The 15,283-nt window shown below is 43.8% G+C and overlaps 3 protein-coding genes across 5 annotated transcripts; 1 reads left to right on the top strand and 2 right to left on the bottom strand.

Annotated features, from left to right (window-relative positions):
- Positions 1-1,317: 1,317 nt before the first annotated feature.
- Positions 1,318-4,243, bottom strand: rnasekb (ribonuclease, RNase K b). The gene is made up of 3 exons (XM_008401781.2): positions 4,053-4,243; positions 2,974-3,056; positions 1,318-1,784 (listed from the first exon to the last, which is right to left on the bottom strand). The coding sequence occupies exons 1-3, from the start codon at positions 4,128-4,130 to the stop codon at positions 1,640-1,642; spliced, it is 306 nt and encodes a 101-aa protein (XP_008400003.1). The 5' UTR covers positions 4,131-4,243; the 3' UTR covers positions 1,318-1,639.
- Positions 4,244-4,331: 88 nt separating this feature from the next.
- On the top strand, positions 4,332-7,867 carry bacc1 (BPTF associated chromatin complex component 1). 2 transcript variants are annotated; one of them, XM_008401782.2, is made up of 6 exons: positions 4,333-4,621; positions 5,360-5,454; positions 5,947-6,048; positions 7,118-7,347; positions 7,420-7,524; positions 7,620-7,867. In XM_008401782.2, the coding sequence occupies exons 1-6, from the start codon at positions 4,601-4,603 to the stop codon at positions 7,682-7,684; spliced, it is 618 nt and encodes a 205-aa protein (XP_008400004.1). In that variant the 5' UTR covers positions 4,333-4,600; the 3' UTR covers positions 7,685-7,867. The 2 variants fall into 2 exon arrangements, with proteins under 2 accessions (XP_008400005.1, XP_008400004.1); XM_008401783.2 differs by lacking the exon at positions 5,947-6,048 and having other exon boundaries at positions 4,332-4,621.
- Positions 7,868-8,455: 588 nt separating this feature from the next.
- Positions 8,456-14,291, bottom strand: LOC103459861 (protein FAM122A). 2 transcript variants are annotated; one of them, XM_017303022.1, is made up of 9 exons: positions 12,959-14,291; positions 12,112-12,187; positions 11,862-11,918; positions 11,729-11,775; positions 11,599-11,656; positions 10,838-10,896; positions 10,688-10,749; positions 10,526-10,613; positions 8,456-10,454 (listed from the first exon to the last, which is right to left on the bottom strand). In XM_017303022.1, the coding sequence occupies exons 1-9, from the start codon at positions 13,045-13,047 to the stop codon at positions 10,346-10,348; spliced, it is 645 nt and encodes a 214-aa protein (XP_017158511.1). In that variant the 5' UTR covers positions 13,048-14,291; the 3' UTR covers positions 8,456-10,345. The 2 variants fall into 2 exon arrangements, with proteins under 2 accessions (XP_017158511.1, XP_008400007.1); XM_008401785.2 differs by having other exon boundaries at positions 10,832-10,896; positions 12,959-14,066.
- Positions 14,292-15,283: the final 992 nt, after the last annotated feature.

The raw sequence follows: 15,283 nt of genomic DNA on the forward strand, positions 1-15,283 counted from the left end.
ATAGCACAGAACTTAAGAAAATCCGATCGACCTGCTGCCACATAGAAGATGGCGGACGCTGTTACGTACGAATCAGCGCTCCATGAGGGGTCTACGTATTGATGTCTATGGCCGTGACTCCGTAATACGTCACCGCCGCCATATTGCTGAGGGAGGAGCTCTTCAGTATCCAAACAAAGTCCTTTTATTTAAATCCTATTAAAAATGAACGGATTATTACGGAGCCCCTAAGGGGACATGGAGAAAAAAAAGGAAAGAAATCCCGACTTATTATCTCGAGATCCCGACTTTCGAGATAATAAGTCGGGATTTCGAGATAATAACTCGGGATCTCGAGATCTCCACTTAGTTTCTCGGGATCTCGAGAAAAAAAAGTTGGGATCTCGAGATAATAAGTCGGGATCTCGAGATAATAAGTTGGGATCTCGAGATCTCGACTTAGTTTCTCGGGATCTCGAGATAATAAGTCGGGATTTCTTTCCTTTTTTTTCCTCCATGTCCCTTTAGGGGCTCCATAGATTACTGCTTGAAACTTAAAATAAAACAAAGAAAACGTAAAGAAACAACCTGAAAATTAACCAAATATTGGTTCTGATTTTTAAAATAACTTTTATCCACTATTTTATAAAGAAAAGCTTAAGTTAATATATTCATAAATGTTCATTGTTAGATGTTTTAGCACAAAGTGGTCCACAGAAACTGTAAAAAAAAAAACTTGTCTAATTTTATTCTTCATCTATTCCAAGTGGATATGAATAATTCATGATTATTTCATTTGATTAGAACCAAACACTGAAAGGCTTATTTCAAAAGGTGATTTATTCCTCAGTTTCTTCTCATAGAACAAATGTATTTGCAAATACAACTGAATTTACTTTTTACCGTGTTACACTAACTATACAATAACTTACATCACAGTAGAAGTAAAGTTTTACAGTAATTAATGAACTTTTTTGGTGTGTGTTCTTAATGATTCCAGATTATTTCTTTTATTGTTGTGTTTAGTGTTGACCTTTGTTCACCAACTATACTGAACTATAAAAGTCCAGTGCAGTCCTAAAGTAGGACTACAACAGATTCAGGTCAGTTATAGTTGTGTAGCTACTGCCGGTAGCTTCTGGACTTCCAGCAGTTGCCTGGGCAGCTCATGGCAGCAGGAAGAACATAAAAGGAAGTGTGATAGTTGGGGAATTTTGGATTTTACTAATGTTACTTTGACATTTAGTTTCAGTCTGAAGATGTTTGATCAGCCAACCTGAGCTCCATTTGCTCACCAACATGTTGGTTTATTTCAGCTGAAGAATGAGAACAAAAGCCTGGGTTTAATCACATTCACACTTTATTGTAAAGGAGCATCCAGCAGAACACTTTGAACACATTTTCATCACCACACAGATGAGGAAGAGGAGGAGGACGAAGAGGAGCAGGCCTTCTCCTGGTTGGTCAGTGGGACAGATATCTGGGAATGGTTCAGAGGAACGACGCAACATTTCATCCAACAACAAACATCAACAGTAAACACGATTCAGAATAAATTATCCAGACTCCGCCCCCTCGCTTGATCCAGGACCACATCAGACTGCAGGTCRGGTGGTGAACCTTCCCCAGGGGTCAGAGGTCAAGCCCTGCCGTGGCTCCTTTATGTCACCATGTACTCCTGGCGCTTGTTGAGCCGCACCTGGCAGAGCGAGATGGCGCCCACCGCCACGTAGATGGCGGCGGCGATGAAGCAGTTGATGCCCACTTGGCGGTACAGAGCGTAGATCCTCTGAGGCGGCTGCTTACTGCGGGACAGACCACACAGCGGTTAGCCTGCGTTCTGGTTCTGATCCCAGCCTGACCCGGCTGACCGACCCAAACCAGACACGACCTGAACCCAGGCCAGATGATTGGAAAGTTACAGCCAAAAATGAACAGAAATAATTTGGCTTATTTAGCCTGTTTCAGTCTTATTTTCACCAAATAATTCATTGATTTATAAATGTTACAGTTTCAAACTAAACATTTTTCAGTATTTAGTTTGCTAATTACATGTTTAGTTTGAAGCTAAAGAAATTAGGTTAACTCCATTATTTCCTCTTGTATCAAACTAAATAACTCAGATTATTGCTAATAATTTTTTAAATGTAACTTCAAAGCTTCCTGGTCTTTAGTTGGACTATTTGTTCCAGCAGAACCATCAGAACTTTTAACCAGAGTTGCTGTTGGATCATATCTGCTTCTATTCAGTCAAAGGAACTTGGGAGATGTTGAGTTTTCATAAATATGATCCTTTGCACCACAAAGATTTTTAAAATAATATCTTTTTCTTATGGTTTTTAATTGTGGATGAAGCAGAAAACCTCATGCTGTTCTAGTTCTGATCTGATTTGATTAGCCCAAAAACCAAAGAACAGAAAAACTAATCCAGATGTTTAATCAAAACAAGCTTTGAGAGAGGTAAGTTGAGATCCAGATCTATTTTTACCTTCCACTAAATCTTCTGCTTTACTCCAGAGTCTGTTTTAAACTGAACTTGAGGGGATTTTAGACGTTGGTTTTAACCTTCAGATCAGATCTGGTTTAATCTGGAGGAGGCTTCTCGCAGTTAATCAATAATCAATTCATGACATGATAAACTGAAATTACCTCCATAATTTCCATCCTGATTAACATTTATTTGTTTATGAATAAAACAGATGACAGACTGTCATCTGTTTTATTCATAGTTTCTGTTGTGAGTAGTTTTTATTTCAGTTTTATTTACCGTTTTTGGTTTTGGACATTTAAAACGTCTCACAGTTCCAGTGATAAGAGTTTGTTACAAAATTAAAGTTTATTGGTACCTGAGAGCGCAAACCTGAATTATCATTAAATTACCTGAAAATGGTCTCAAAAGAACAACATCATCRTTTATTGTRATAATTACTGGGATGGGTTGCCATGGTGACAGGCTGATTCAGGACTAAACATTCAAAYTGTCTTGTGACTCACTCTTCCCAGATGTCCTCTTCGGTGAACGGGACGTCCTCAATCAGAACCGCCGAGTTGGCGCTGAAGAAAATCCCCAACATGGCCTGGAAGACAAGAGAAGCTCAGACCAACACACTGGGGCATAAAATCAGGTGGAAGGAGGAGTTACAGTTTACAGCTAAAACTGTTTTTATGGCGTATTCATCCCCTTTAATATGAAACCCCCAAATCCAGCACAAGTCATAAAATCAGTAAATATATTTAATCTCTATGGCATTTAATGCTAGTATTAAGAACTTATCTGTGAAGATCTACATGGAAAATGTTGTGTGCAAATTCAATCAAACACTGACTGTGGCAGCATCATGCTGTTGGAAGGTTTGGTTTCCAGCAGGACGACCACCTGAACGTCCAGCCACARATATTATGGGATGCTTTAGATCAAACAGATTCATGGGTCAGAATGAATGGCCTAGTCAAAGTCCAGAYAAAAGATTGTGGTGGAGAAAAATCCCAGATGACCTGCAGCTAGTAGGAGCTTAGACTGTGTGGAAGGGCAGAGCGCAGATGCCACCGCACTATTCAGATTTCACTTGCAAAAAAAAAAAAAAAGCACATTAATTATTTCTCCTTCAGAATTAAACATCATTTTGTGTTGATTTGTGAGGTTTGGAATCGTGGCTATAATCGGACTTCCTGCTGTGGAGAATCACATGAGGGTCACGTGACTATGCCATGGAGGAACCAGTCATAACAGACCGGAGATCAGTGAACCAGTCCCGGTTAAAGACCATCATCCACCCCGGCCCAAAGATCACCAGCACCGGGTGACCCCTCCGGTTACCCTCCCATCCCGTTAATTAGACGCAGASAGATCCGCAGCCACAGTACATTCAGTTCAACTGCCCGGGATCCGTCTATCTGCTGACTCTCGCACAGGAATTATCCTGAGCCATTTGATCTGAATATGTTCCACAGCGTCTCAGAAATAAATCAGATCCCAAATATAAACCTTTCATATTTTGTKTCAAATGTAAACCAGAATGATCAATTTAACAGCATTCTATCCAGGAAGTAGTCGGCTCCCATTGGCTTCTTACCAGCATGATGACCCCCCAGATGCTGATCACCATCCCGCAGGCGGCCATCTTCGGCCCGCAGAACAGAAGCGACGGCATGTCGGCGTTCACCAACCAATCAATCGATTAATCAAATCTTATTTTTCCGTTTGATTATCTGAACAGTTCAGAAACGATCCATTGAAGGACAGAGCTCCGCAGTCAGCTGATCCTTAGCTCTCGGCTTTACTCGGAAGCACTCGGAACTCCGCCTCTTCCTYTGAAACRGACCAATAGCATTGAAGTGGTAAAATCGCGCATTGTTCGCCACATCCTGTCTGKTTGCCATTGTTGTTCTGCATCTTTATTTTTATTCTAAATATGTATTTTCTGATGTAAATTCAACAGCATTGAATCCTCCTATTGGCTGCGAACCTCCGGGACTAAGCCGCCGTTTGAAATTAAACACAGTGAGGCTTAAATGGAGCTAACGGGCCGCTAGCAGCAGGCTAACTGAAGCTAACGGCGGCTAACTTGTGTTAGCTTTGTTTTTGTTGTGATTTCGTTCAAACAAACACATACTTCCTAAAATGACATCAGCCTCTGCTAAGGTAAACTGTCTCTTGTTTTCACCTGTCCGAACCTTTAATATTCTCAGTGTCCGAATCTTTTAAATAGCTAATCTCTCAGCTGCGCACCAAATCTTATTCAGAATCTTAGCAATTATATATTTTTGGCTTTAGCAATAATAAAGACTGGATAGGATAAATAGCTTTTTTACGAAACAAATGATCAGAGTCTGTAGATAAAATCGGCTCACATGAACATTATGAGTTAAATAATAAAGAAATAAATACTCGGTGTTGTTGATGGTTTTTCTCCATTCCGTTCAGTTTTTATAGCAAAGTAAACAAATAAGTCATTTTTCAGTARGTTTTAAAAATATATATTTTTATAACTAACATAAACTCTATTCCTCACCACACTTTCACWACCTGATAGTATATCATCAGTGTTGGTGGACTTTGTTYAATCATTAGCAGTCATCAGGGAACTTATGACAGGGGCTGAAAACTTTTCTTTTTCTTTTGACGTTGTAAATTGTTTCAAATGATGAATATATATTTTTCTGCGTCACCATTGTGTAACACGTTGTGTTCACTTTAGAGTCCAGTGAAACATATTTATATTTGTGGTTGTAATGTGACATAGAAATAGAAAAGTTCAAGTGGTATAAATAYTTTTGCAAGTCACTGTACATGTAACAAATGTAACTGGATTGAATGATTTCAAAAGTGATGATGTTGATGACCGAGTGTGATGATGAAGAGTTGGATTCTTCTCTGCAGGTCGGGGAAATCTTCTCCGCAGCTGGAGCAGCTTTCACCAAGCTGGGCGAGCTGACCATGCAGCTCCACCCGGTGTCCGACTCCAGCCCTGCAGGGTGAGCCTCACCCTCTCACCCTCACACCTTCACACCGTCACAGCTAACCGACATGAAGGCTCACGCTCAGCTCTGTCTGACATGAATCCTGCCGGCCTTTGAAACGAGTCAGATCTCTGAAATAATCAGGAAACTGTCCGTTCCTCTGTCTCTGTACACAATCACAGCAAACAGCAGCGATTTAAAGCAGTTATGGAAAATAAATCTATAGTTCTGTAACTTCACATGTACCAGACCTGTTCCCATCAGCCTGTTTCAGTTCAGGCTTCAGGGCGGTTTTTCAATCAGTTTGAATTAAGAGCTGAAGTGTAACGAGGATTGATCSCTGTGGAACTCCAGAGATGCCTCTCACTTCCTATCTGAGTCTAACAGCTGACCCAGCCTGTGCTGGTTCTGGTCTTTGACCCGGTTCTGGAGGCAGCTCCTCCACAGCGCCGTGGGTCGGTTCTGTGCCGGCAGGACAAACTGAAGTGACGCTGTGTTCGTCCTCAGAGCCAAATGGACGGAGACGGAGATTGAGATGCTGCGCCTGGCTGTGCGTCGCTTCGGAGACGACCTCAACAACATCAGCACCGTGATCAAAGAGCGCACCGTGTAAGTCTTAAAGGAGCCACAGCAGGTTCCACTGGGCGTCCAGCAGGGGGAGCATACACAGTYGTCATGGTGACATCTGAACTATGACAGCAGCAGCTTTATAAATGCTACACCGACATGGTATTTAGCAGAAGCTAGCACTGTACCAGCAAGGTAGTGCTAACGTTAAAGCACTTTACCAACATGGTATTCAGTGAACTAGCGCTGACGTGCTACACTAACTTGTGTTTAGCAGAAACTAATGCTAAATTATATAGAAACATGGTATTCAGCTAAAGCTAGCGCTCCATGAGCAAAGTATTTACTTGAAGCTAATGCTATACAAAGATGGCATCAGCAGCTAATTGTAAAGCACTAAAATTGTAACTTTAGCCATRGTGGTACCCACCATGTGTCAGTGATGCATTACATCATAGCTCTACAGTTGAGTATTGCCAATTCTGTTGCTGATTTTGTCTATTTAACCAAAAGCACCAAGAACATCAGTAGATTGCAAACTGTTCACTGTATAGCAATGCATTCTGGGTACAGAGTAAACATTTGCTGCACCACATCACATGTGAAGATGGTGAGGAGAGGAAATGGGAAAGCTGTGTCTTCAAAATAAGAGCATGAATATAAACGCCTAACTTTATTCAACTGAAAGTTTACAAAACAGCCAATTATATCAGCGCTTTAGAATGTATCCAGAAAAATTAATTTAACTGCGCTAAGCGTTTTCAAAGTTAGCAAAAATGCTAATTGAAGATTAGCTTTGCTATCAGCATCAGTGGTTTAGCAGGTCAATGGAAGTGTCCCCACTGCTGCTGAAGCCTGTCTGAGCTGCTGGTCAGGTCCAAGCTGAGGTGTACAGAGACAGACCAGAACCAGAACCMGAACCAACGGGTCCAGAACAGATCCCTGGTGTTTAGGATGATGTCATCACATGTCTGACGGCCTTCAGTCGTCCTCCTTTCTTGCTGTCGTCATGTTTTTTCTTCTTTGTGGGGGTCCTGATGACCTCTTGACCTCTGTGTCCCGTCTCCAGCTGTRAGGTGAAAGCTGATTGGCTGATCTTCTTCTTCTGCAGCGCTCAGATAAAGAGCACAGTGAAGAGGAAGCTGTATGAGGACAGCAGAGTCCCCATCGCCACCGAATCCCCCAAGAAAACTGTGAAGAAGGCCGCGGTTACCATGGCGCCAGCCCCCGTCCCTACAACCCCTGCCATGATTACTGTACCGACTTCGCAGGTTGTCGTGGCGACGGGGATGCAGAACAGCCCGTCGTTAGCCCCGCCCATTAAAAAGCAGAAGACAGCAGGTGAGAGAGGAGCGAGACTGAATGTTCTTCATCGTCCTCCTTTTCCTCATCACCCTCCTCTTCCTCCTGCAGACGTCACGCTCAGCGCTCTGAACGACTCGGACGTCAACAGCGACCTGGTGGACATTGAAGGACTCGGGGACGGCTCGTCCAACAAGAAGCTGAACTTTGACCAAGGTGGGTAGACATTGCTGTTTGGTTCTGACCCATTTAACCAGAACCAGGAGGTTCTGTAGTTACAGCCGTTCTAACGGTTCTCCCGTTTCCACCAGAGAGCCTGAACCTGGACTCCAGCCTCATCATGAACTCCAGTGACCTTCCTCTGCTGTCCCGCTGACCTCTACGCTGAAGCTCTCGCCCCTCCTCTCCCTACAGGCTTTTATTCTGAAAGGACAGTAGAGCCAGTTTTACTGTAGAGGAGGCTGCAGGTTAATTAATCCCCAACCAGAACCAGACTGACCCGTTGGGTTCTGGATCTGGTAATCTGATGTTAATAAACAGCTGTTGTTTATGGGTCATACATCTGTTGTCGTCTTCTTCTTCTCCTAACATGGAGGACGGTCCAAAAAATTTGGACTCTTTATTTGCAGATGTTTAACATTCCAGGGACTCGGGTTGTTTTAGTTGGAAATCTGTAAATAAGATTCATTATGCAGGAGAAAATCATTTTATACGTACTGTTGAGACTTTACATACATCCAACCGTTTTTTTTCTAACCAAACTCAAATCAAAGTTCAAATCTCTCAGATATTCTCTCTTCAGCTCAAAAAAAATTGAAAAGTTCTGTTGATTCTGACCCAAAACATAAGTGTGGTTTAACTTCAGACATCTATATGTAAACGTCTGGCCAGTGGTGACACTGCTAAACTTTGCTGTGCTAAACCAGTAATCAGAAATGCTAGATACGCTAGCGCTAATCCGACACGGTATTTAGCGGAAGCTAATGCTAAACACAGAGACTTTATTCAACATAAAGTTTACAAACAGCCAATAAATTAATGCTAAGAATTAATTTAGGGGAAGCTAACTGTGCTAAATGTTTTCAAAGTTAGCAATAGCACTATGCTAACAATTAGCTTTGGAAGAAGTCATGAGTTGAGAGCGTTGTTCTGTTTGATGGAACAGACTTTATTTCACTGGCAGCTTTTATAAACAATATATATCATGATATTTATCGGGTCGGTTCTCCACGGCGGAACCGGGCCGGGAATGGATCAGAAAAATATGTCGTCTCCTCTGAGCTCAAAGAAAAGCAGAAATATTTACAGTGAAATCAGGTCTGATGTGCTTTTAGTTCCCTTTATCTCCCCGCTTCAAACCCGGACCAGAACCAGAATCACTTCTACAAGTCAACTGTTTCAAGAGAATTCAGCCGGGATTCCTCCAGGTTTTCCAAGGTTCTGATCCGGTGCATCAGAATCAGCCAAATTAAACAGGTTCTGATCGGGGAACATCTGAACACTTTGGTCTCCCAAAGTCAAACTTAATACTGAATCAGGTTCTTCTGTCTTTGCTACAGCGGTTCTGGTCCAACTGAAACCAGCCAGGTCCAATCGGACCTCTGTGTGGAACCAGAACCTGAAATCGGATCAGGACTCTCCAGAATCCCACTTCGACTATTTTTTGGCTTAGAAAGCTTCTGTGAAGCAGAAGTTCTGGTCCAATTCTTCTGCGTCCCGCTTGGATCCAGCTACAGAACCGGTTCTTCTTAATGGGTCCATCAAAACCGGTTCTTCTTCATGGGTCCATCAGAACCAGGATGGAGGGGAAATGTGCAAATAAGAGAAAACCACAGAAAGTCCATTTAAAGCTACGGGTCGGTTCTGTTCTGCTTCAGAACCCGTCCTGCTAATCAGAACCGTGTTCTATGAAGCAGATTGGACTCTGAGACGGAAACAGAACCAGAAATAAATCAGAACCAGCAAAAACAGGATCAAACCGGTTCTGCTGCTCTGGCTCGGTTCTGTTCTTCACAGGAAAATAAAGAGAAACGGAGGTCCGGTCCACAGAACCGGACCGGGTCAGGCACAGCGATGGATGAAGTAGAAAACTGTACAACTGTCAAAATGCAGAAGCTGGAAGCAGAAGAAGAACCGGACCTGGTTCTGGACAGACAGAACCTGGTCTGGTCAGGTAACCAGCGGCGCCACCTGCTGGACGCTGCAGCTCATAAACCATCAGGATGACGATGATGATGATGATGATGATGATGTGCAAATATCGCATGGTGTCAGGTGTTCTGGTTCTGGGAGATCAGAACCGGTTCTGGTTCTGAGTGGCGAGGTTCCACCAGACGTCCCCGTTGTCATGGGAACAGGAGGTCCAGCTCCTGCTGCCTGGGTGGGGTCAAAGGTCACCTGGAGAGGAAGACATCCCAGCAGGTCCAATCCAAGGTCAAAGGTCAGAGCGGACAGAACTGAAACCTGTGAAGCTTGGTAGTGTGGTCATGGTTTGGCACCGGACTGGGTCACCAACAGAAGCAGGACCCAGACAGAACGGCCTAGTCAAAGTCTGTTTCGTCAGAGAACTGCGCAGGACCGTCCGTGTCGGACCAGAACTCCTGGTGGAAACGGGACTGAGCAGAACGTCATCATGAAAACGGGATTGATGCACCAGACCACAGAACCAGAACCACTTTCTATACAAGATGTATGATTAACACAGAGACCGGTTCTGACCCAGAACGGCTCTGGAGCTGAGACTGAGTCGTATTCATCAGAACCTCAGAGTTCTGGTCCGGTGCCTCCAGACGGTGCCGGGTCAAAGGTCAGGAGTGGACCTGTTCCGAGTCGTTCCGGGCCCTTAAGGCGTCGTGGGGACGCGTTTCCTCCTGGGGACACGTCCAGCGCGCCCCCCTGTCCTCCGTACCCAGTCGGGCGGCGGAGCAGCCAGCAGGGGGAGCCGCTGAGCAAGTCTGCAGGAAGGGGCGGGGCTTACAGTGATGCTGGCAGCTGATTGGACAGAAACAGGTGTTGGTGATGCATTGGGGGCGGTGCTCTAGGGGTGCTGGTGAGGGGAGAAGGTGGGGGGAGGGGACAGGGTCAGTGGACAGGGCTGGGGACTGACGCCCCCTACAGGCGGAGCGTCCACGGTTGCCTGGGAGACACTGCGGAGGATGGAGATTACGATGAGTTCAGGACTGACTAGCCTTACCTGAGCGTCTGCGCTGAGCCTCACCTGACAGTGTAGCTGCTGCCGCGGTGGGCAGGGTCCGTCACCCCGGCAACAAACAGCTTCTTCGGTGGCCCGTCCGAATCGACACCACCTGAAAAACAGAAGCCAGTTAGCGAGCCGGTCCGGATTCTAGTCCTGGAGGCGTCCGAACTGGAACAGCGCTACCTTTCCTCTTCAGGGGCATCAGCAGCGGCCATCTTACGGCGGCGGCGGGTCTGGCGGCGGGTCTGTGGGTCAAACAAAAAAAATAAATAAAATCAGAGCAGCGCCTCACACTGGAAATTCAGACGAAAGCAGGTGGATCAGAACCTGAACCTCCGGGTCGGGCTTGGCGACGAGTTGGGTGTGACGCCGCTGTCCTGAGACGGAAACCACTGCAGGACACACAAAGGGTCAAAGTGTAATCTGGATCCCTTAATCTGGATTATCGGACTCTGTTTAAACGTTTTAACCCCTCAATATTTATTAATCCTGATCATCTAAACCACATATGAATCCTAATCTGGATTTAGTTTCAGGGATGAAATCCAATAAATCTGCTTTAACTCTGGTCTAATCTGGATTCCTGATTCAAACTGATGTAGGTTAGTCTGACTAATATGAGTTTATATTGATCAAAAATTTAATCCAGATTCTGCCGGAATCCGGCTGTGTAATCTGGATTAAACCCAAAATCATCCTGAAAATTTGACCCTGCTATTTTTTTTATCTAGATTGATTGAAAACCTTAACAGGATTATTCTCACTGTCTGAACACTCAAAACTGGATTCAGTCTAAACTTTAAGATCCCACTAATCTAGTCTAAATTAATCTGATCTATTCTAATCTAGATTAAATCCAGATACGTTCAATCCTGTAATTTGATCCGGATTAATCCCAGATTAAAACCTTGAATTGGTTTGAGTTTCTCTGAACAGAATCGATTTTCTCTAACTTGAAACCGGTTTACCTGATCTGGATTCAATGAAACAGAGAGTAAATCTGGATGTAAACCCTGGAGCTTCTTCGGATAAAATGAGCAAACCACCTGACAGGAAACGGCTTCTACCTTCAAAATAAGAGCGGAGGAACTCACCGTGGAGGCATGGTCCTGCCACAGGCTACCTGGTGGCGCTGGAACCAGACTGGAAGCACTGGGAGGCAGAAGCAGAGCAGCGGTGAGTCCCTGAAAGGTCAAAGGTCACGGCTTGCAGGCTGAGCGTTACCTGAGTCTGTGGATGCTCCCTCGGAGCGTGGTCTCCATGTTCTCCTCCTGTTTTAAACACAATGTCCAATCAGTCAATCCCTTAAAGAGGATCATGGGAAACCCGGTGAACTTTGACCCCGACCCTGACTCACCGGCCTCTTGTGGTCCAGTCTGTCCCCGCTCAGGGAGAATGGAGACAAGGGGACGACCTGAGGTGGACACAGAGGACATTAAACAGGGAAATGTTCACTGCACCACAGAGGAAGATTGACTGAATTTTACTTCCTCTGGTTCTGCCTGCTGCCACCTAGTGGCCATGTAGCGTAGCGGCTCCAGACGCTCTGGTCCGGTTCAGGTCCAGGCTTTCTGGCCTGACTGTTCAGAGGTGTTATGGTTACCCACCTGCGAGGGGTTGATGGACACGCTGCTGCGCCGGTACCGAGCCGAGGACACGGGGCTGAAGACGGTCATCCCGTCACTGAGAGACACAGAAGACAAAAACAACATTTGTTCCCTCTGCTGCTAAAACAAGTCATAATATTATTTTTAATATTTATTTTAATTTGCAGAAAGGAAAGAAAATCTGATTCATTTTAATTAATTGAGCTTCTTGGACAGAATAATCGGAAGTTTTTGCCGTTCTGGTCTGGTGTTTAAATCTGTTTTTATAAAAGCTAAAGAAACAACATGAGGACTGATGGAGCAAATATCTAGACAAAATGTTCTTCATGTTCTCAACTTTTTCATTTATACTTATATAGTGCCAATTCACATCTTGAAGCACCTTACATTCAATCAGACAAACAGTCCAACTGATACTAGTTATCAAACAATAAAGGTCCAAGCAATAAATTCAATAAATTATTTGAAGTAAAAGTTTCTAATTAAACCCAAAAGATTGAATCAAGTTGTCGACTTGAAGCATTCACTGCTGAACGATAATGTAAAATGAAATTTCTATTTCATTTTCAGCAGCATGTTTATTTTTAATACATTTATGGACTTAAAATAATTATGAAGCACAATGCAAAAGAAAACAGTTGAATAAAAAAAAAAAAACAATCATATTTAAAATCACTGATAATCTTATTTTATCCATCATAAAATATCACAACAAAAATCTGCTTTCCCATAAGACAGACATAAAATAGTGACTTTAAAATTAAAACATTTTATACTAAATTAGAGGTTGAAGTTTATAAAATTTAACGGGATGTGGTGCTTCTTGTGTGGGTGCAGTACCACTCACCTGACATTGGTAATCATGGGGGCGCTGTTTGATCTACGTAGTGCCCCGCCTCCTGCGCCTGCGCATTGGTCCACTTCCATCCGTTCCATCCCTTGACGCGCAGGCCCAGAGGTGGCGGCGTGGTAAGCCGCCCTCCGACGCTCCTACAGCGGTTGAGGGCTGTACTGTAGCCCGGTGGAAGCCCGACCTGCAGGCCTCAGAGGCAGCAGAGTCAGAGCCGCCGCGTCAGCGGACACAACGCCGGAGCTTCGCCCGCTTTACCGCATTTTTCACCGCAAAAACCGTCCGGATCTGAACGGGGATGCGGACTGGAGCGACATTTATCCCCTCAGAACCGATCCAGCTGCTGCTCAGTAGAAACGGAAAAACACCGAACCGAAGTAAAATATTTAAACACGAAGGATTGGGTTCGGTTCCTGGATAAAGTTCACCTCCAACGGCCTGTTTGCTCCCCGCGGGGACTCTTTAAACCCGCTCGGGACTTTCGGGATTAGCTGTTCAGCTAACTTGTTTTTGCAGTAAAACCTCCAACCACAGACCCAAATTCTGTTAAACAGCTGTCCAAACCTGCCGTATGGGGACTGGTTCTCCAGAACACGGAGAGAAGTGTCTTCACATTTTCCTCAGACACGGAGTGGACCCGCCGAAGAGCCCAAAAAACAGAGAAAAATAACAGTTTGGAAGATTTTTACAACATATAGTCCTTCACCAAATACAGGTAGTTGTGGAAGTGGAGAAACAGCGCCGCTCTGTGGCTGCTGGCGGAACTGCAGCTGCGATAAGCATCAGGAGCTGCTGTCTTAGTTTTATGGCAAACAGTTTCTGCTCAAGTCCAGCTCTCTAAAGCAGGGATGCCCAAAGTCGGTCCTGGAGGGCCGGCATCCTGCGTGTTTTAGTTCTCTGACTGGTTTAACGCAACTGGATCAACTGATGGCTCATTAGAGGCCTAAGAAGAACGCTGACATGCTGAAACGGTTGTTACTACCACAGACAGGATTCCGGCCCTCGAGGACTGACTTTGGGCACCCCTGCTGGTAAAGGATAATGATAATTAAAAAACTAAAGGATTAATAAAAATCTAGAGAAACTCGGTGACTCGAGTGAATTTATTCAGGTTATATTTAAACTAAATCATTTTTATCACTTCTACAGATCACATTTCCTGTAAATCTCCATAAATCAGGCAGAAGTTGTTTAAGAATAGGAAAAATATTTATTGTTTTATCCCCAACATCTGCTGGATCAGGGTCAGAACAATCTCCATGACAACGTGTATTTATATAATAAACCTGAAGTTGATTATGGAGAAATTTTTATCAGAACCAAACGTCAACAAACAAACAGTGAGCTGGTGACGGACATGCTGCTGCAGCTGAGTCTGCATGAGGTTAGGAACCGGAACCGGGAGGTTCAGGTTCGGCCTAGCAGTGAGATTCTGCTGCAGCAGGAATGTTTCCGGGTCCCTGAACGCATCACCGTCCATCTGCGCCGAGCCGTCAGTGAATATGTGAAACTCGACACGGGCTCCCGTAACGCTTCACCGCCTGGGCGGAACCAGAACCCGGATCCAGTAAACCCTCCCAGCGATCCTACAGGTTCTGCTGCGTTCTGTTGGGCCCGAACACGAATCAGCCTATGCGTTCACAGTTCATTTTCTGTTGAGTTCTGGAATAGTTCTGGAAGTGTTCTGCGAGCCGTTTCCTACAACCAGATGAATTTAATTTAATTTAATTTAATCAGTAATATTTCTGTAAATGCGCCACACTTAGAAAAAAAACATCAATTAGTGCCGATAAAAACAAAGAGAGTTAAAATTATTTAACTTCATAAATTGTGTCAATAAATGCAAATACAATAATCAATACAAATAAATAATAAACATAAGACAAAGAAGCTACAACACAATTGAAGTGTTGGATCCAAAGATTTAGATGGTGAAACAAAGCGGGATGCAAAATCTGTCAAAATGTTGACAGATCCAATTTGTTTTTTAAAATAGATTAGAAAAAAATAAAACAAGATCTCCAATTTAAAAAAAAATTATTTGTTACTAAAAAGTTAATATTAATTTTGATTAAGATTGTCATGTTAAACAAACGTAAATAAATACAGTTTAATCCAGTTGTAGAGCCGTCCTGCTCAGCAGTCATTAACCCTCCTATTATGTTGCGGTCAAATTGACCCGTTTTAAAGTTTGACAGTATTTTTATTGCATGAAACTTTTTCTATTTGTCTTAATAGGTGAACTCTACATATAAATTGAAAATTTATTCATTTTACACATTTGCAGCCCCCCCTGCGTCTACTTGTTACATTGATACTGTT

Source organism: Poecilia reticulata, unplaced genomic scaffold, assembly GCF_000633615.1.
Source record: "Poecilia reticulata strain Guanapo unplaced genomic scaffold, Guppy_female_1.0+MT scaffold_131, whole genome shotgun sequence".
Taxonomy (NCBI): domain Eukaryota; kingdom Metazoa; phylum Chordata; class Actinopteri; order Cyprinodontiformes; family Poeciliidae; genus Poecilia; species Poecilia reticulata.